The sequence below is a fragment of the Mytilus californianus genome, unplaced genomic scaffold (assembly GCF_021869535.1).
Source record: "Mytilus californianus isolate M0D057914Y unplaced genomic scaffold, xbMytCali1.0.p SCAF_15, whole genome shotgun sequence".
In the NCBI taxonomy this organism is placed as follows: Eukaryota; Metazoa; Mollusca; class Bivalvia; order Mytilida; family Mytilidae; genus Mytilus; species Mytilus californianus.
In genome coordinates, this window is record NW_026262637.1 from 26,217,075 (window position 1) to 26,238,763 (window position 21,689).

Genomic DNA, 21,689 nt, shown 5'->3' on the forward strand with positions numbered 1-21,689 from the left:
TCACCTTTCATTCAATTTGCTGTCAATCTTTTGCATTGTCATAAATAAAACAAGAAATTTTCATGGAAAATATCATAAGTTTTACTTGTTTTCAATAGAACTGCATGTACTTTTAATATTAATCATAATAAATCTTTGAGTGACAAAATATTAATTTTGTACGTAAAACTTTTGATCTGAACGTGGAGTACAAACGTTCACTGAATTAACGTCATAGTGTGTTTGTGTTGAGCTATATGAATATATCTGCATATTAATTTCCTTTGATATTTTAATTGATGACAGTTACAATTGACATTAATTACTATATTTCAGGTATATTATAAAGGTGTAAAGAATACATGTACTAATTAGTTCAAAGTTGTTTATCAATAACAGAATTTACTTTCAAATTCCTTTCACTGAATGTCATCTTGGCCGTTTATTTAAATAATCCCTTATCTATCCATTGTATGTAAATCTTTTAAGATTTTAAGGGGATTAACAGCTTCAAAGGTCTAAATTTGGGGGATTAGAACAATTCAGTCCATAGTACAATTATTCTGTTATTTTCTTATTCAAGGGTCATTTGTAACTGGAGGTGTTATAAGCTAGATGAATCCATTCATTTAAAGTTTGTAACCATGTACTGGCATCAGAAATGATGTCTAAAGCTTAACTTAATTCCTAGATTAGACAAAACATTAAAATGTCAGACAACTAAAAAAAAATGTAAAAAGTCTAGCTCTTCATACTTAATTTTCAATGTTGCTCATTCTATGCATGGTTTTCTGTGTTGTGTTTTGTGTACTGTTGTCTGTTTTTTTTTCAGCCATGGAATTGTCAGTTTATTTTCAACTTGTGATTTTGAATGACCCTTTGGTGCCCTCGCCTCTCTTTTACTATTGAAATTTCAATAAAGAAAAAGGGCAATCAATGCAAAAACTATTTGCTGCCATTTTCATTTTTAATTGTAAGAAGAGGCTTTTATAGTTTAATTTATATATTTTGATGGAAGAACACAGATGTTTTAAACCAAAACTACTTAAAAAGTAACTACTTAATTGTAATCATTCAACTTTTGTTTCAAAATGTCTTCAAAAACTGATGACATTATCACAGGATCTTTTTCTTTAATTGTGTTGGTTCTTAACTAGCCTATTTTTGTTGTTTGCTAATTATATACCTGCTTTATCATGCTAAAGACAAGAGGCTTTAACAATGATCTTTTACATAACCTGATAAAGAGATTTAAGATTATCTGTGAGTAAATATTTCCAATTTTACATAAATATATATATTGTTTGTTTTTCTGTTAAAATCAAAGAACTAAATAATCTTGTTATCACTGTTTAATTTTTGACTTATCTAGACAAATTCAATACAATGTGATTTGGTCTAATCATAGAAAAAGACAAAGATATTACCATTATGTAAATTTACGTCAGTGAGAGTAGATAGATCACATTTCTCACTTTCTATAGACTTTCTCTATGGAAAATTCTTCTTTTAAGATTTGCCGAGGCATTAAATTGGAAAAATTAATCAAAGATAATAAAATCGGCAACTCAAACAATAGAAGTAGAAAAGCAAATCGAAGCATTACCAAACACTGTGAAGGACGGTGATTAAAGTCAAAGATTAAAAGATATTTTTGTAAAACCTTACTTCATGACTTTGTAGAAATTAAGTCGTTAAGGTGTTAATTAAGACAATAGGATTACAATATAAATTATAAAATGACCATTTAATTTTTGACAATTTTACACACTTGACTGGCATTTTTATAATATTTAACCAAGATAGATTATGATCTTTGAACACTGGTTGTTCAATATTATGTTGAATTTTACTACTATTGATACGATGTTTTAATTAAAGGCACATTTAAAAACTTACAAGTACAATTAGGTAAACAGAGTGTTGAAAAAATATAAACCCAGCTGCAACAGTACTACATCCCATAATATGTAAGTTAAAATTATCTACCTAAATTTGGCTTTTTTGTGGACTTCCTGTGCTTTAAAATATATTCAACATTGCTTCCTGCAGAATTCAGGTCAAGAATTTCTCCGTTTGATGGCAGGGAAACATCTCCATTTTTTGACTGGTAGCTATCTCTCAACTGACTCATTTTAATACTGTATGGTAATTCATGACCTGCAAATGAATAAAAAACAGTTAAAATTTGATTTCTCTCCTATTTAAAAATATCTGCAAGTGCTCATTTGGTTTTAGTCTAAATTAAAAACATATTTTTTCTCTTAATTCTAAATTTTATCATTCTAATTATTATTGCATTTTTGTTTGAATTATCGTATCTTAAAATTTAAACATATACATGTATGATATCAAATGACCAGAAGCCTAATGTCAGACATTTTACTTACCTTCATTCAAGAAAAGTAACATATTGTCATTTGAATTGAAATCCAAAGAATTGTCACAAGTGAAAATAATCATGTCATTAAAATTTCACAAAAATCCATTTTCCTGCAGGTAGTTATTTTGTTCAAAACTTTCACTGATGATTAAATTCTCCTTATCAATTTGATATATTTCCCAGTAAATAGATACTTGTGATGTTTACACACAATTTAACCCAACTACCTACTTTACAACCAAAAATTGTCAACCTGTGTTGACCTGAAATTTACATGTAGGTGGAGCAATTATTATTTAAACCAATCAAAACACAGACACACCTGTCAATCATGTCCTACTATTCAGGTAACAAACAAGTGATTATGTATTACACAATTTTGTGAACCTATTATGTTTTATCAAAATATTTTTCACCTTTAGAATTTTGGACATTTGAAATAATAATAGGTTACTCCTTTTGTTTTGTTAGAAAAGAATTTTGTTGAAATGCCCACATAAGGTCAACTAAAGTTTCAATTAAACTACAGAATGTTTGTCAACATGTTGAGAATTTCAGTATTCTGTTACAAAATAATTGTTTTTTTGTGCATATAACATATTCAATTGCAGGTTATTTAGTACTATTGCTTAACATCAGAATTTCTTCCCACAACTCATTTGCATAAAATATATTAAAGGAGAATTTTCTATTCTTAAAGTAGACCACAATTATTTGTTTATCATTAATTATGATCCATAAATAAACTAAAATTAATGTTTTTTAAGAAATAATGAGATCCCACTTGATGGAATACACCTGTTTTGATAACCTAAACTAATAATAGAGGCATGGTAAACCTTCCTTAAATAGTTGAGGTTGGTCCTGATGGCTACAGGGTCCAAACTTGTTTGTAAACAATCACTTCATGAACTTGTGGGGAAGGATCTACTTTATTTAAGCTTTCATTTAAAAAAAAATATAGCCTAATGAAACAAATATGAAACAAGAAAAGACCTTAAACAAAAATAAGTGAAAGACATCTTATATTCATAAAAATGTTAAATATATGCCTCACTAACCAAACCTTGACTCTACACCAGAATTATATGAAAAATACCAAACCCATTAAGGTCATTTAGAAAGTTGGCATAAATTCCCATTTAAATAACATATATTATCTGCTACATCAACAAAATGTTGTTTTCATATTTATGATAAATGGAATTTAATTCTTGTTTACAAATTTCATAAGGAAAATATCTTGTCACTTTTACTTTCAATCCCGCAATAAATAACAAAGTCAAACCTTAAACTGTCATTATCAAATTATTAAAGAGTAAATTTCAGCCATTTATCATGGTGATTTCAAATAAATCTGACCTATTTCACAAGTTTATTTGATTAATACAGATGATTTCCTACCTTTTGTACAGCAATCAGGTAAAAGGACAGGTATCTAATTAATATCACTCATACCTGAATACTGAGTAACAGTCTTACTTTAATGAAACGACAGATTAGGCTCTACAATCATTTAGAATTCACAGCAATGATAAAAATATTCTCTTTCTTAGTCGTTGAGGACTAAAATGGACATAAGCCTTCATCTGTTAATGATTTATAAAGATAACAATGGTAGGAATGCTCAGTCAAACAAGTTTGTTTTTTGCATGTACAGAAATGAATTTGACAAAATATTTTGCAATATCCTCCCTATGATCAAATCCATTTGGTTCTGTTGCACTCCCAGTATAATTTGTGTAAATATTGAAAAATCTTTTTCATGTTATTCTTATTCTTATGCTTAAGTTTTATTACTAATTGTGCACTGAAAATCCATGTTCTTCAATACTATCTAATATATATATATATATATATATATATAAAGTATTGTCTTACAATTGTCCGATTGCCAAAAAAGTACGAATTTATAATGACGACCCTTAATCTTAAAACACTTCTATCTGCTTGTAACTAAAACTTTAGGACCTTTAACAATATAATGATACTATCATTTAACAACAACACTTTGTAAATGGCAGGACGTCAAACTGTAGAAAATGTTTATAGTTACAAATAGTAAGACTACTGACAGGAATTATAGGGCACAAAATTGGAAACTTTTAATTTCAGTGACATTTGTAAACATGTCAAGTGTCCAGTTCTTCATTTTTCAAGCACCTGATCAAACTCTCACTTTATTTACAGTGTAGAGTTCATTTCCAGAAGATACACATAATTTATGGTATAACTATTCCAATTCTTCAACTGACCATCAAATTTATCCGCATGAACAAGCTTTGTTTTGTTAAAATGTACCGTGGAGTTTTACTAGGATGTATACGATATTGCTGACAGATTTTCTTTTATTTACGTTTATTATGGAAATTCTTAAAATGACAATAAACCCTTAGTAGTGAAGAAGTTGTGTCAACTACTTCAATGTGACCAAATACACATTCATTTTTAAGAATAAAGCATTCTATGACAATGAAAAACTAATAAACATGATTGTCAGATATTAAATAAATCAAAGAGTCAATGTTTATTATCACTGATACAGTATTTGAGTCATTGATCCATCTTAACAAAATAAAGAACACACTCGGAAAATTTAAAGATAATGTCACAGGGTACCTACTTTGCTTAAACTTACGTTTCAAATTTTAAAAAAGAAGGTACAATTAGAACAGAGCAAGTACCCTTTTCTGATAAAACTGCTTAAAAACCTTTTAATATTTTTAGAACCTATTCGAGAATCAAATGTGAGTAAAGGCTTTCCACTTGTTAGAGCTCTTATTATTACAAAGTTTAACAAAAAGAACGGAAATAATTACTGGTAAATGCTTGCTATGAACAAACAGATATGTATCCTTTTTAAATACTCGGAACATGTGTGAGGTTTTTATTGTTGAGAAAATTATGAATAAACTATAAAATACGAAGTTTCCAAAAATAAAAGTTTGCCATTATTTGGTGGGGATGTATATCAATCCTATGTATCTTTTTTATAACCCAATCAAAAACTAACTTATGTCTAATCCCACCCTGAACCCTGAACATAAGTACTAGGTTCAGCAAGGAACCCTAAACATAAGTAATAGGTTCAGCAAGGAACCCTAAACATAAGTACTAGGTTCAGCAAGGAACCCTAAACATAAGTACTGGGTTCAGCAAGGAACCCTAAACATAAGTACTAGGTTCAGCAAGGAACCCTAAACATAAGTACTAGGTTCAGCAAGGAACCCTAAACATAAGTACTGGGTTCAGCAAGGAACCCTAAACATAAGTACTGGGTTCAGCAAGGAACCCTAAACATAAGTACTGGGTTCAGCAAGGAACCCTAAACATAAGTACTAGGTTCAGCAAGGAACCCTAAACATAAGTACTGGGTTCAGCAAGGAACCCTAAACATAAGTACTAGGTTCAGCAAGGAACCCTAAACATAAGTACTAGGTTCAGCAAGGAACCCTAAACATAAGTACTAGGTTCAGCAAGGAACCCTAAACATAAATACTGGGTTCAGCAAGGAACCCTAAACATAAGTACTGGGTTCAGCAAGGAACCCTAAACATAAATACTGGGTTCAGCAAGGAACCCTAAACATAAGTACTGGGTTCAGCAAGGAACCCTAAACATAAGTACTGGGTTCAGCAAGGAACCCTTAACATAAGTACTGGGTTCAGCAAGGAACCCTTAACATAAGTACTGGGTTCAGCAAGGAACCCTAAACATAAGTACTAGGTTCAGCAAGGAACCCTAAACATAAGTACAGGGTTCAGCAAGGAACCCTAAACATAAGTACTGGGTTCAGCAAGGAACCCTAAACATAAGTACTAGGTTCAGCAAGGAACCCTTAACATAAATACTAGGTTCAGCAAGGAACCCTTAACATAAGTACTGGGTTCAGCAAGGAACCCTAAACATAAGTACTAGGTTCAGCAAGGAACCCTAAACATAAATACTGGGTTCAGCAAGGAACCCTAAACATAAGTACTAGGTTCAGCAAGGAACCCTAAACATAAGTACTGGGTTCAGCAAGGAACCCTAAACATAAGTACTGGGTTCAGCAAGGAACCCTAAACATAAATACTGGGTTCAGCAAGGAACCCTAAACATAAGTACTAGGTTCAGCAAGGAACCCTAAACATAAGTACTGGGTTCAGCAAGGAACCCTAAACATAAGTACTAGGTTCAGCAAGGAACCCTAAACATAAGTACTGGGTTCAGCAAGGAACCCTAAACATAAGTACTAGGTTCAGCAAAGAACCCTAAACATAAATACTGGGTTCAGCAAGGAACCCTAAACATAAGTACTGGGTTCAACAAGAGAAAATAATGTTGTCAGTCGTTAAAAGTGCAGGTGTTACATTTTATATTGACATTAAATATACCTACCATATAACCAAACCTAAAACAATTATACACCCCCATGAAAATAGGGACCGTCTTACTCACCTATAAGTGGATAGGGACTGTCCTCTTTGCCATATCTCACCCACATCTGGTAATCTTTGGGATCTGAATCCTGTGAGCAAAAACAACATGTTAGACATAGTTGGTCTGTATCTCCATTCACTACATATTTACCTCGTCTATGCATCACTGGCCAATAAATACACACAGGAATGGTGAAATTTGAGGATTTGTAAGATATACACAATAGTTCGTATTCAGAAGAAATTGTGTAATTTGATGTAATGTAAGATATCAACATTGAATATGATAAAAAGTCGCATACTTTCTTTTCTGAAAATAATGACATAGGATTGTGTTCAGCGGCCAAGAATAGAATGGTTTTATTTTACTCCTGGTGACACAAAAACAAACAGATAGTAACTTCCAATATTTCTAAAAAGTTCCTTTTCACTATTTTTATAAAGAAAATTCACAGCGATTAACATTTCCTTTCATCATAGTTTCCTTATGATATAAAACACAAGTTTTCTTATATCCTTATACAGGTGTGCATTCTTAACTTGAGTCACAAAGACAAACTAACTGCATTATAGCCTGAATACAATTTGCCCAAGAGTTGTAAACAATAAAAAATATCCAAATTTTGGCAACGGCTGTAAATTTGATTTCTCTTTATAACTGATAACACTATTTTTAATTACGATAAATGATAGGGCAAATTAAATCTGACGATGAGATAAATTATTTATCACTCTGAGATGATACTTGTACATATAACCATGATGTAATCGAATTCATTATCCCGTAATTGGTCATCAACGTCCAGATTAGAAGGCTATGTACCTGTACCACACTGATAACAGTTTCTGCACAAATAATAAAATTTGCATGACTTTTATCTTAGATGTCTGAAGTCACAAAGTAACTGTCCTCTATTCAGGTGTTACTGATTGACTAAGTCTTTGTCATATAGATTTAGTGGAGAAGGACAAAATTCTTAGCTGTCTTACTTGACATATACAAGTCAGATTCAGACTCATAAAAATAAATGTAGAAAATATATGAGGTCAACATCGTATTCCTCAGGTACTACTAACAAACAAGATCACAAAATTGGTTATAATTTTTCACCAGCAATGAATGATTTTTTGTATGTATTAACCATGAAGTGTCAAAAGTTATTTTTAAATCATTTTATTAATAAAATTAACAGGAAAACACTTAGGAAGTTTTGCTGAAAGCTGAAGGACTGGAGAAGGAAAGAAGACCTTATATAAGTGAAGACTTTTCATATAATTCGATTCTGGCATTCATTATCCTGAAAATGCATGAAATATTTGTCACTGGACATTAGGCAAACATCAATCAATCAATCATTATTTGCATGATTGGAGATAACCTGTGCCATCTAGACATTGCTCAATCATTGTACAGCAAACTCTTGTTAGTAAACCAAATTTTACAATACAGTACATTTTCAGTACCTGTCAATTATCATTCATTGTTATCTTTGTGATCTCATTTAAATATCTATCCAAGTAGATTTCTAATGTATAGTTATGTGAATTGCAGTAACTGAGTATAAGGGGGATTTGAAAAAAAAAAAATTGCTCAAGCATTTAAAAATTTTGAAATTTCAAGCATAAACAAATCATATAAAATTGTAGAAAGTGCTATGTTAAAATACAACACAACGTACACCTCTGGTCTTCAATGTAATCGGTGAAACATTTGACAGTGAGAAACCCATAGGGCCTCAATAATAATTGATCACTAACAATTGTGATGGACATCAGAGATATTTAAGGCAATACACAGATAAATTCAATGTTTGTTTGTATATATAAATAGCCGCTAACATTATGGGTCATATTTTGATGGAAAATTTGACAAAAAGCCAGAAAATCTCACAACCTGGTCACTTTATCAGTGAAACTTGATATGTGTATCCTTAAAACCAAAACATACCTAATGGGTCAGTGGACTGAATTTGTATTAACCATCTAGTCCAATAGTATTCAATACCTGATCACTGAACTCACACATGTTACATATTTTATATGTACAAGCTCAAGGAATATACGTTACAATATTTGCTTAAAAGACGTGTTTGTAAACATTAAAATTTTATAGTGAGGAAAATGAATGTCAATATGGTCTACTCACAGATAAATGGGACTGGGCCATGCATTCCTTAAGGACTTTTTGAGCATCCATATTAGTATCAACATCAACCATGCATGGCTAAAATAAGAAAACAACTTTAACAATCCAATGATTACATCAATTAAGCTATAAAAGTTAACAAGTCTAGCAAGCCATCTTTGTCAAAATTAGAAGTACCTGTGTTTTTAACAATGAAGATAGTTAACACTTACTTTTACCTTCCTGTTCAAAAGACTACGCATTGCAAACAAATTATTCCTACTGAAATATTCTCTCACATATCCACATGTTTGAATCCAAATTATGAAAATTAACAATAATATCTTACTTTAATATATTTTTAAAAGTGCAAAACAATACACATATTCCTAAATATCTGACTAATTAGCATTAATTAAGTTAAGACATGTCAATCTTCAGAGGTGTATAAATGCCTTAATTGCTAATTTCTCTGTGATGTTTTTCACCTGTACAGGTAAGATAATTAACTCACCTCACTTATTTCTCTACTGACAACTTTTAACTTGATCACCCTGGGTTGTTCTTTCATTCTTTCATTTTCAATTTGTCTAAAACAATAAAAATCCAAACATATCAATCTTTATTAGAGAGACCACTTCACACGTTTCAGGTGAAAAAAAAAGCATTTTTGTAAAAACAACCCATCAATTTATCTTTTATTCATTAATGTTTTATGTCAGAATAAAAGATTGTCACTTTTCATTATTTCAAACAAACAAGTATACAATATCATCATTTATAAAAACATATCACAGGATGTTAATTATCCATCATAGCTATTTGTTTGTACTTATATTTAGTATTACAAACCAAGAGGCTACAAGGAGTCAGTAATGCTCACCTGGTTTAGGCATTATGGCATAAAATGTACTGTAGAAACAATTTGCACAAAAACCCATGTAATATTAAGAAATATTAAAACAAGATTAGTGTTAAGGCAAGTCTTCTTTTTGAACTAACTGAATACAGTCAAATGATTTTCTTAGGAATTATCTGAAATGTTAAAATCCTTTAGGCATTAGGAAGTATCTAAAATGTTGAAATCCTTTGGGCATTAGGAATTATCTGAAATATTGAAATCCTTTGAGCATTAGGAATTATCTGAAATGTTGAAATCCTTTGGGCATTAGGAATTATCTGAAATGTTGAAATCCTTTGGGCATTAGGAATTATCTGAAATATTGAAATCCTTTGAGCAGTAGGAATTATCTGAAATGTTGAAATCCTTAGGCATCTTTTAAAGCATTCTCCATACATTATTCCTAATAATGTCAACTTAAGATCAATTAAGCCATGCAACTTTTAATTTCAGAAAACAACAAGAGGCTGTCAGATTGACAGCAAACCTGAATTTTCCTGCATCAAAACGATATTTGAAAATCTGGACCCCCAAACAGGATCAAGTAAACAAAATAAATGAATTTTTGTGGGGTTCAGAAGTGGAAAGGTCAAAATCAATCTAAGTATCACTTTTCGCTACTGTAGGTCAACAACTCAACAACAATAAAAGCTAAAATCGTGAAAATGGAACTTGACCCTCATTTAGTTACAGGAAACAACATATCTAAATTTGAAAAGATTTCGTCAAAGCGTTTTCAAGTTATTGCATGGACAACACTCTAAGTATAACTTTTCTACAACTCAGCAATGATAAAAAATTAAATCGTAAAAATCAAATTTGACCTTCATTTTGTCACAGGAAACAACATATCTAAATTTGAAAAGATTTTGTCAAAGCGTTTTCAAGTTTTTGCACGGACACTGTTTGGTAGCAAACCGCCTGACAGCCTGCCCACCGTAAATCACCATAACCGATTTTTCTTTCGGAAATCTGGTTAAAAAGGAAAATATTGTTTGTGATAAGGTTAAATAAAATGTATCGGATGTGATTGACATACAAGACCGTACTATTATCATGCCTATAAAGTTAAAAAAGGTTTGTAGTTTAAGAAGAGCTGATGATATTTAGAAAGTTTATATTTGACAACAGCCTTAAACTATGTAAGCAAATTAGACTGGTAAGGTGAGCTATTTTTATCTGTCATGCAGTACACCTGTTCAGGAAACTTGGGGTCAGGTGAGCTACTTTTATCTGTAATACAGTACACCTGTTGAGGAAACTCTTTATAGATGTTTTAATATCAGAAATGCATAAAGTACATAAAGTACATTTCCAAATTGTTAAGATTTGCTTTTAATCAACATGTAAACAGGCCCATGAGACAGATGGTTTGTTAAGATAAAAGTTAGTACTCTTCTTGAACCTGTGATGTGCTTACAACTGAGAAACGGCAGAACTTGATATATGAACTAAACTGGGGCGAATCCAGGGTTCGAGGAAAAGTGTTGTGTAAATGTCAGAAATTTTTAAACTAGTGGCGAGAGAAGTGATTTTATGGCCTGATCAGTGGCAGTGTACACTCTCTATGCTTTGTGCATTTACAGAATTAAAATTCTAAGAGAAAAATACATGTCATTTACAATTACAGAAATGAAAAGAAAAGAAAAGAATAAAATTCTCAATAAAAGAAAAACTGAAAAATTTTACAGAATGAAAATCATCTAAAAAAATTATGATAAAAGTCAAGGATTACAAAGTCTCATAATGTTTTTCTCCCATATGTTTATAGGTTATTGAGATTATTTTTTGTTTTTGTTTTACATAAGAAATCTAGATTCCCGGATGTTTTTAACAACATAAAAACAAGTTTATAAGCAGTGCCAGAAAAAGTTCAAACTTGTAATTCCCCCTACAAACAAAATAGATTTCATTCCTCGACATTTATTTCTCCCCATTATTGTTTTTGCTCCTTAGAGAAGTTCTGGTGGTTGACATTTATTTGGTTTAAATGTTTTGTTACCAAATTAAGTCCGGACTTTGACATTGCAAAGCATATTGAGGAACTATGACTCATTATTACATGTTGTGATTCTATATTTCCTTGTTTGTTTGTGTCCATAATCCTCCTATTTGGTTCACAATCATGATATATCAAGGTCTTCAGAGATATTTTTGAAGTTATTAAATTTCAATTTTAAATTCTCTTCCTTTATATGCTTCCATATTGAAAAGTTTTTAATTTGTTTTTTTAATGTTAAAAAAGTTTACATACATTAAAAAAAATAAATTGTAACACTCTGTCTTTCCATGATAATCATGTTTTTTTTCTAAATAACAGCAACTCCCTATACAAGTTTGTAGGCAACACCTCTCTTGGCATCTGCTGCCCATTTATACACAGATCAAATTAAACTGATATGTATAACAAACTTACTCAGTTAGTTTGGTCAGCCATTGCTGTTTCAGATCAAGTGTTTTGAATGTGGCAACACAATTACACAAAGGCCATCCCATAACAAACGACAGCTCTGTTGACCTTGTCAATTCTGTAACATCATTTATGCATTCCGATAACCAGATTTCACAGACTCTTACTCTCTGCTTCAACTTAAATGTTGTTGATGTTCTAAAAATCAGAAAAAACATTTAATTGGAAAACTGAAAAATTTCAAGATATTGGATATTGTATAGAATTTTTCAAGGATTTTCTAAGGTAATCTTTTTTTTTTTGGTACCCAGTAAATTTCTGGTGAGGGATGTGGTCATTGAAAAAAAGGGGTACACTAAGACGATGTGTTTGGGTCATTTTGTAAGATTTTCATTGGTCATGGGATGTCAATTTACATGACAAATGAGATGCCAGAAAATTGGTACTTACAGAAAGATTTTGTCAGAACGGTAGAAAATTGGTAGGATCTGTCAAAATTGTAGAAAATCTATACTGTTGTTTATATTATTTTAAGCACATACAAATGATCTCATGACTTATACCAGTATTATGGTTTATAACCTTCAATATGTTACTACATTAGCTGAGTACCCACACCCATTTAAAAATGCCTGGAACAAGACTCGACCATGTCATATACATGTTATCTGCCATTCTGAAGAGAACACAGTTGACATCAAAACAGAAAGTGAGTCTGTATGATAACATCATGAGGTTTATCTATAAGATAGGCTATAACCAATAATATTGACAAAACAGAGGGTACATTGATAATAGAGGCAGGCACGGGTACAGACTTCTATCTCTACAGGTCAAACTTTCATAAGTTAACCAATTTAATTGTTTAGATATTATTTACTCATAGATGACACAAATTTAAGACAGATCTTAGCAAGTACTTTACTATTCATTAAAAGCTTTTTTTCATTTGATTAAATGGTAAGTCTCCTCTGTCTATAGTGTTTTTGTTTCCAGTTGGTCTGTAAGATTGTTGGTTGCTTCATATTCAGTATCAAATATAACATAATGACAATAGACTTTGAGCATTTACAGATCAAACAATAGATACAATATGATCTTTATTCAAAATGAATTTGATGGATAAAGGCAAGTAAGTTTTTGTAAAGTGGTTGAACTTTGTAGGAGGGACATTAATCAAACTTAAGTTTTGTGGCAGACATAAAACCAAAGTTGTTCAATTAGTTGCTGCATATTAATTAACATGATGACAGACAATATCTTATGACATTTTTCCATGTTCCATTTTGAGTTTTTGTCATATCTACTGAATTCTAAAGGATTGTCTGTCATTCCAATTGTCCAAACAACAAATGAAAATACTTTACAGCAATAGTTCAGAGGTTGTAATTATAGTTACACCATTTTGGTGGCTCATGTTAAAATTATTACTCAAAATGTATTAGATTCTGAAAAAGTGAATTTATTCACAATTTGTTAACATAGGGTGATTCTGAGCTTGCCTTGTGAATGAATATTTGTCCAGCTTTGAAGACAACATTGTTACATATTCATGTCTATTTGGGTAACTTATGTTATTCTGAGGTGTCTCCTATGCATTCACCTCACATCTCTGTAAATGTAAAAATATCAAGATGCTGATACTCACTTTTGTTTAGCTACCAGTAAAAGGTCATTAAATAGGAACATATATCTATCTTGTATCTGTACACCCTGAAATATTATCAAATTTGGATTAAGTAAGAGTATATCTTCTAGTTTTTTGTCAGGAGATCCCAATACACTTTATATGAGCTGTGTCAGATAGAAATCGACCTTATGCAAATGAATATCAATACATCTGTTAATCTATTTCTGTTTCAAAAAATCTCCACAGAAAGTCTGTAACTGTTTGAAAATTGAATTGTTATAAGAGCCCCACAAAACAGACCAAAATTCATCTTTAATTTCGTATTTGAATGTTCCAAAATTAACCAAAGTCTTAAATAGGTTGATTTCTATCCGACGCAGCTCATATCAAGAAAAAACTATCTAAATCTTCTTATTGTGAAGAAAAGTTTAGTACACTAGATCACCATATTTAATGCTCATGAAAGGTAACAAATTTCTTCAAAACTTTAGTATCACACAAATTTACTATAAAAAAGAAGGGAACCTAGATTTCTCAGCAATTAAATAAGTAAGAAAATAAATTTCTAATGAGAAGTTTGCTGTCTATAAAGTTTTCAGTTTTATACTTTTTTTCTTTTATATTTTGCAAATAAAGCAGAATTTTTTTTATCACTATTTCGATCTGAGAATTCTTTTTTGAAATAATTGAATTGAATCTTTTAAGGACCAAAATATAAACGCAGTTTTGACCTTTGTTAATAAGAATGCCATATCATATACCCCATGAGAATAATCTATTTGGTTATATGACATTATTAGAAAATTATTTGATACCAAAATTGTCTATGATTTATCTATCGTTTAAATTGATCATTCAACTTTAATTCCCATAATCTGCAATTTAAACAAAAACAAGAAAAAAAACAACAAATATGAAAATCAATCACTGGAAATGATGGATGTAGTACAATGAACCATTCAGGAAAATATATGCGTCTCACATCATCCGTGTAAGCACAGAATTATAATATTGTAATCTTAACTCTGTCGGTTTGTTGGGATGACTATCGAAATGACCAATGGGACAAAAGTTCGAGAATCATCGGACACCCATAAATCATGGTTAATTAGTTCAAAAGCCGAGTTCTTTATTCAGAGGCATTCATTTATAAACAGTTTTTCTATAGATTATAACTGATATGACTGCTTTAAGATAATTAACACATCTTTTCATGATACATATCACATAAGATAAATTATGGACATATTTTTAGGCGTACCTGTGGTTTTCAACCTAGGAGTTTGGTTTTTATTTTTTTGGTTTCAAGGTGTGTTTCACAACTTGTTCTTTGTTTTACTATGCAAATGACAATAAAATGTTTTTGACATATTGTTTTATCTGGTTTGTCCTAATGAAGATGAATTTCTGTAATAAAACTTTTTGAGTTGGTATTTGACCTTACGATCCTGTCATGTTTGTGTTGTGACATTATAACACTTTAAGGTCATATAATCTTTGGTAGTCTTGCAAGTATTCAGTCACTACTTTCTGTTTTTGGTTTTATACTGGCTATTGTTATTCATCAAATTCATTTATGAACTTTATTTAGAAAAAACTTACTGTAGCAAACTGTACTTGACCTTCCATCACAAACTGACGATTTTCTTGATTTGGGAGTCTGGATGCAGGACTCGCCAAATCTGTTTCTTTTTTTCCCATGCTTGCACTAGCCCTGAAAACAAAAAAAAGTTTATAACTTACATAACATTACCCTTATTTGAGAAGTTATCAATTGTGTCATTGGAACTGTTACAGTGTTGTGTTTAGTTGTCCTTATTCCAGGTGTTTAGTTAACATTATCCTAGTAAGTGTTTAGTTGCTGTTATAAATGATAGGCATTTTGTAAACATTATCCCAGGTGTTTACTTGTCATTATCACAAGTACCGTGGCTGCTAATGCAAAATAAGAAAATTTATCACACTTAAAACATTAATTCAATTACATTTAGGACAAAGTTTTGAAAGTATACAGCTAATGGTTCAAAATTTATGGCTAAACTTGTACTCAGAACCTCATTTCATAGAAATAAAACTGGTTTGGATGCAAATGCATTTTGTGTTGTCATGTTTAATGTGAAATTTTCCCTTGGACAGAAAACTGTTTCAAAACATTGTGTCATTATATTCAAAGAATCATTTATATCAGCGCTCCTATGATAAATTAAATTGATTGGTTGCATGGAGTTTAATTTTAATTTGTTTCAGAAAACAACATGGAACATGCAGGTCAAGATTTAGGGAATGTTGAAAAGGAGGATTTTATCTAAATGTGAACAACCCAGGCCAATACACTTTTATTTAGTAACGGGTTGATTAATTGATTGGGATGTTTGCATAATGTGCAGTGGCAAATAATTCATGCATATTTAGAATGAGAACAAATAAACAAGCAATGAAAAATGTAAGTTTTGCAATGTGAATTTGACTGCCATTGGAAAATGAGGAGTATCCATGTTGGATAGAAGAAGAAAAATTAAAATAAGACATTTAGCTCAGCTCAGATAACTGATATGCTGTTTAAATGTATATCATACATTTCTTTTGTTTTTGAAAAGACAAAAAAAAAAGCATCAAAAAACTTTCACCACACACTACTTAAACAGGAAAAGATGCATTTCTATCCATAAATTGTTGCTTAAAATGGACTAGGAAACCTTGGAAATTTGCATTGATGCATCATGTGGTCTGGGATATTTATAATAAAACAAAACATGAATGTCACATGGAATGACAGATCAATTTGATGGAGTGAAATCTTGTACTTCTAACGATTCTAAAACAAACCAGAATGTTGACCCATGTTTGTTTCTTACTTTTGTAAATTTCATTCATTAAATTCTTTTACAACTGAGTAGGAGTAATCCTACAATTGCTGTGAATTTCATTCATAAGACGTTCCCCACTCTGTTAGAAAAATATTTTTGAATGGATAATCACTTTAAAAGCATGTTATGTAAATAATGTAATTCCTTTGTTATTAGCCAAAAATGTAGGACAAATATCTAGACAATTTTAATGGAATAATATACTTAGAAAAATTAAATGAATACATTTTCAATGACAGAAAAAAAATATCACTAGGGTATGAAACAACTGTTATAAATTGTACTTGTTTTAAATGAGTAAACACATAAGGAGGTTACATGGAAGGCCTCCAAAAATTTTAAAAGACAAGATAGCCAGCGTAGAATTTTCCTAGCAGGTAAACAAGAAAGAAGATGACCCTAATTAAACCATTATCACAATATTTTTTAAAAGAATAAAATGAACTTCAAAGACACAAATCGTTTTGGTTCCAGAATGACGGCTATCTGAAATAAAATCCTGTAATTATCCTCACTTTAATTTTATAATTAGAAAAAATTAATCTATTTTTGGTTTTAAATCTCATATTTGTTTAACCTTCTTATAAAAGATTAAATAAATATGGTCAAAATTGCAAGATAGCAGTAGAAGCTCTGCATTTCAGTATATAACTGATTGTACAGTTAACGTCAACAATAAATCCGATTTCAATGTTAGTTGCCTGGAAAAAAAATTCGTAAGGGTTCCGCGGAACCCAGTGTCTCGCCTACTTTTGCTGTTAATCGCAGGCTCAACAAAAATGAGGAAAAAAAAATTTAAAATATTCCTCTCTATACTATCTTTTGATTGTAAGTAGCTTCTGTCCAAGTTTGGTAAAAATCCAGGATAATTTATGAATCTTATAAATGTTTTAAAAACTTAAACTGCAGACTGTATGTAATGTTGACTGGAAGAAAAACTAAGTCCATTTATAAGTAAAATACGGAAAAAATGGAACAAAATTTTATCAAAATTTCCTTCTAGATACTAGCTTTTGATCATAAACAAGCTTCTGTCCAAGTGTGGTACAAATCCAGGATAGTTTAAGAAAGTTATTAAAATTTTAAAAACTTTAACCACAGAGTGAATGTAATGTTAACTGGCAGAAAAACTAAGTCCATTTATAAGTAAAATACGGAAAAAAAGGAATTTTTTTTTTACAAAATTTACTTCTGGATACTATCTTATGATCATAAACAAGCTTCTTTCCAAGTGTGGTACAAATCCAGGATAGTTTAAAAAAGTTATTAAAATTTCAAAAACTTTAACCACAGAGTGAATGTAATGTTCCTGGCAGAAAAACTAAGTCCATTTATAAGTAAAATACGGAAATAATGGAATTTTTTTTTTACAAAATTTGCTTTTGAATATAATCTTATGATCATAAACAAGCTTCTGTCCAAGTTTGGTAGAAATCCAGGATAGTTTAAGAAAGTTATTAAAATTTCAAAAACTTTAACCACAGAGTGAATGTAATGTTTCCTGGCAGAAAAACTAAGTCCATTTATCAGTAAAATACGGAAAAAATGGATTTTTTTTTTTACAAAATTTACTTTTGAATATAATCTTATGATCATAAACAAGCTTCTGTCCAAGTTTGGTAGAAATCCAGGATAGTTTAAGAAAGTTATTAAAATTTCAAAAACTTTAACCACAGAGTGAATATTTGTGGACGCCGCCGCCGACGACGACGCCGACGGAATGTAGGATCGCTATGTCTCGCTTTTTCGACAAAAGTCGAAGGCTCGACAAAAATCAGTATTCTTATACATATTTTTGCTTCATTTATTAGCATCCTCCAACAAAAAAAAAACATCTTCAAAGGACAGAAAGCAGCACCTAGAGGGAGATAAAAAATAACATTCTTACAATGAGTAAGCCAGGTTGTTTTTTACCAGGTTTGTGTTGAAAGGCCTTATTATTCAAGGTAGAAAGGCACTGTTCAACTAAAAAACTATTTTTGGTTCATAGTGAGATCATGATGTTCTTTTACATTCTTTAGTTCATACATCACCCCTTTGTGACAACCAACAAAATAATTAGAAAACAGGTAAATATTAAGTTACAGAACAGGAAGAGTTAAATTCTATATTTCAGGTTTTTGTGCATAGTATTGTAATGTTTTAATTTTGATTGTGGAAGAACCAACAATCTTCTGCTGGCTCTTAAACCAAAAGACTCAACCACATAGTGTAAAAGGTATTCATTTTCGCTGAGATATAATTTTCAGATTTTTTGGACCAAACCTGTTCCCAAGGTTTTATTTTAACATTTTTCTAGACTCTAATTCTGATATTCCTGAAAATCAAATTTATGGGAAAAAAATGTTTGCGATTGCATCTAGCTTAATCATAAAATAAGCAAAAATAAACTCCCCCTGAAAATTTCTCAAATAAACAGTATTAGTTGACAAAAAGCACCTTCTCATGTTTTAGCAAACAACCAGAATGAAACTATAACACATAAGTTAGTGGTGATAATCTAAGTCTTCTGTACTGGTAGATATCAACTACATTCACTGGACATCTGGTTCTATATTTGGTGATTTAATTTGACCTTGTAACCTTTATCAATAACTGGTCATATATGAGGACCTTTCTACTAAAATAATCTGTACTTCTTTTCTGTAGGGTTAGTACATCATTTAAAAGATAATATTTGCAACAAGTTTTAAATAAACTTCAAAATAATAGGTATAAGTGACTTTTACACTATAAATGAACACTAATAAGATTTAATAAAAAATAAAATTATTACATCCTGCTTAATTCATCATCTTATGTGATAACTGAAATAAATCTAGCTACTGAGAAATAAATTCCATTTTTTGGAAGACCTATAAAAAGTGTGCAAATCAAAGCACTAGCCAGTAGTACAATAACAGTTCTCATTGACAAACTGATATCTTTTACTCAAACTAAACACTATGTTGCTATTATTTTTTATACATCGTCCTTCATAACCATGATGACCAGTAAAAAGTTTAGTAAAATACCGTTATGATCAGTATTTGTTTAAAAATTTGGTAGCAACCCAGTAGTTTGAATATTAGATAACATCTATATCTAAGAAAAAATTCTCACAATTGAGGAAAAATACTTTTTAGGTAATTAAATCAGAAGAAAATAACAATTTAAAAGTTTAGGATTTTATTATTTTTTTTCTCAATCAGAAGAAAAAACAATTTAAAAAGAAAAATGTTATATATTTATTGCCACTTATCAGCTTTCCAAATCTGAAATAACTGGATGCCCACTAACCTTTGCTCATTTAATACCTTATAACTGGTACAAAATTTTACTGCAAAATTATATAATGGACAAAATACTATAAAAATCAGTAATGGACTGACAACCTTATTTTTTTACTCCTTTCCTCTTGTAACATTTGTGACTGGCAGAGAAAAAATATATGACATTTGACATATATGGTGATAGTACCCACTGAATATATTAAGAAAAAAAACAGATTAACAAATCAGATATGGATCTTTAACTTACTTATTTATTAACGTGGCAATTATGCTTTTGAAGACATGTTAGTTCAATTTTCAGAAAATAAATTCAACATAATAACAATATTTACGACTGGTGAAAGCTCTTTATATAACTTTAAGAACAGTTATGTCAAAATGAACATTAATTCTTTTCTATGACTCTAAGAGACTTGAATTGGACCTTCTAAAAGAAGTAACTGAAATTTACTCAATAATTTTATAAAATATGCAAATCAGATTTGTAAAGAAAGTGCTTTGTAGAAATATAGTCAATTCAAACAAACAGCAACATTCTATTTTGACTGTTCTCATTAAACTGATTACTGACGTAATTAAAACAAAGCATAAAGGTAAAACAATGGGGTTGACTGAAAAACTTAACTCACACGTAAGATGTCATTCTGATGTCTGACCTGGGGTTGATGTCAGATCTTCTATAGTCGGTTAAATCTAATCTCAAAAACTTTTTAGGATTTGATATAAATATAAGAAGATGTGGTATGCTTGCCTATGAGATGTGGATGTAAACAACTTAATGTATAATAAAGACACCTGATCATTGTTGGGTAGCTGTCTAATTTTCATATACCCCACATCTCCCTTTATTCATAATTCTTTCAATTTTTATGAATGAGTAACTTATAATATGTCTACATCTGTTGAAATATTATTTAACTTTTAACAATGGAAATCTTTGGTATAAATCAACCTTGTAATAATGTTTAAATGAACTAATCAAATTATAGATGAAGACCAAGTTATGTTCATTTGACAGCAATTAAATCAAATTATAGTAAATATTAATTTACCTCAATAAAAAAGCACCAAGACAATAGCATAGAAATATAAGTAGTCCAAAGGTCTTATTATCAAATGGAATAAATTGAAATTTAACATATGATCTTGATCACTGACTGATATTTACAAACCTGACGGGACTATATTTGAAGTTCCTTGCATTATGTCAAATATTATTCCAATATTTAATGAACTAATTTTTCTTTATTTGCGTTTCAAATGTACTTCTTTATAAAATGAACTTATACTTGTGTATTTGACTTGTAAATGTATTGGAAATCTTATTTGCAGAGTAATTTCACATAAACATCCAACATAAATTGTTTTTGTTGTCATTTTATAGAGTACATTACAATAGTACCGTACTTCGTCTGATCTTTAGAAATGACCATCTATATTAGTATCAGGACTTAATTTGACTTGAATTTTGGTCCAGAATATTTTCTGTTAATTCATAGGTACAATATTCTAGTATATTGTAAACAAATAACTCTTTATGAGATGTTATATATGGTGGCTTACGACAGATCCCTTATAAAGAGAAAACAGTGATTACAGGTCCAGTGGCAAATATTTCAAATGAATTAAGGACATGAAAGTACATATAAATGCATCTATAGATAGGGTCAAAAACAGTTTATAACAGGGCATCAACATAGA

The 21,689-nt window shown here is 30.4% G+C and overlaps 1 protein-coding gene across 25 annotated transcripts in view; it reads right to left on the reverse strand.

Annotated features, from left to right (window-relative positions):
- LOC127725762 (rho GTPase-activating protein 20-like) overlaps nt 1-21,689 on the reverse strand; it is a 190,903-nt gene that overhangs the window by 9,479 nt on the left and 159,735 nt on the right. For all 25 annotated transcript variants that reach the window (XM_052233001.1, XM_052233003.1, XM_052233018.1 and 22 more), the window contains 7 exons: nt 15,452-15,563; nt 13,868-13,932; nt 12,226-12,417; nt 9,423-9,498; nt 8,930-9,007; nt 6,803-6,872; nt 1,969-2,139 (listed from right to left, as the gene is read on the reverse strand). In XM_052233001.1, the coding sequence (XP_052088961.1) occupies nt 1,969-2,139; nt 6,803-6,872; nt 8,930-9,007; nt 9,423-9,498; nt 12,226-12,417; nt 13,868-13,932; nt 15,452-15,563 (764 nt within the window). The remainder of the gene's footprint in view (nt 1-1,968; nt 2,140-6,802; nt 6,873-8,929; nt 9,008-9,422; nt 9,499-12,225; nt 12,418-13,867; nt 13,933-15,451; nt 15,564-21,689) is intronic.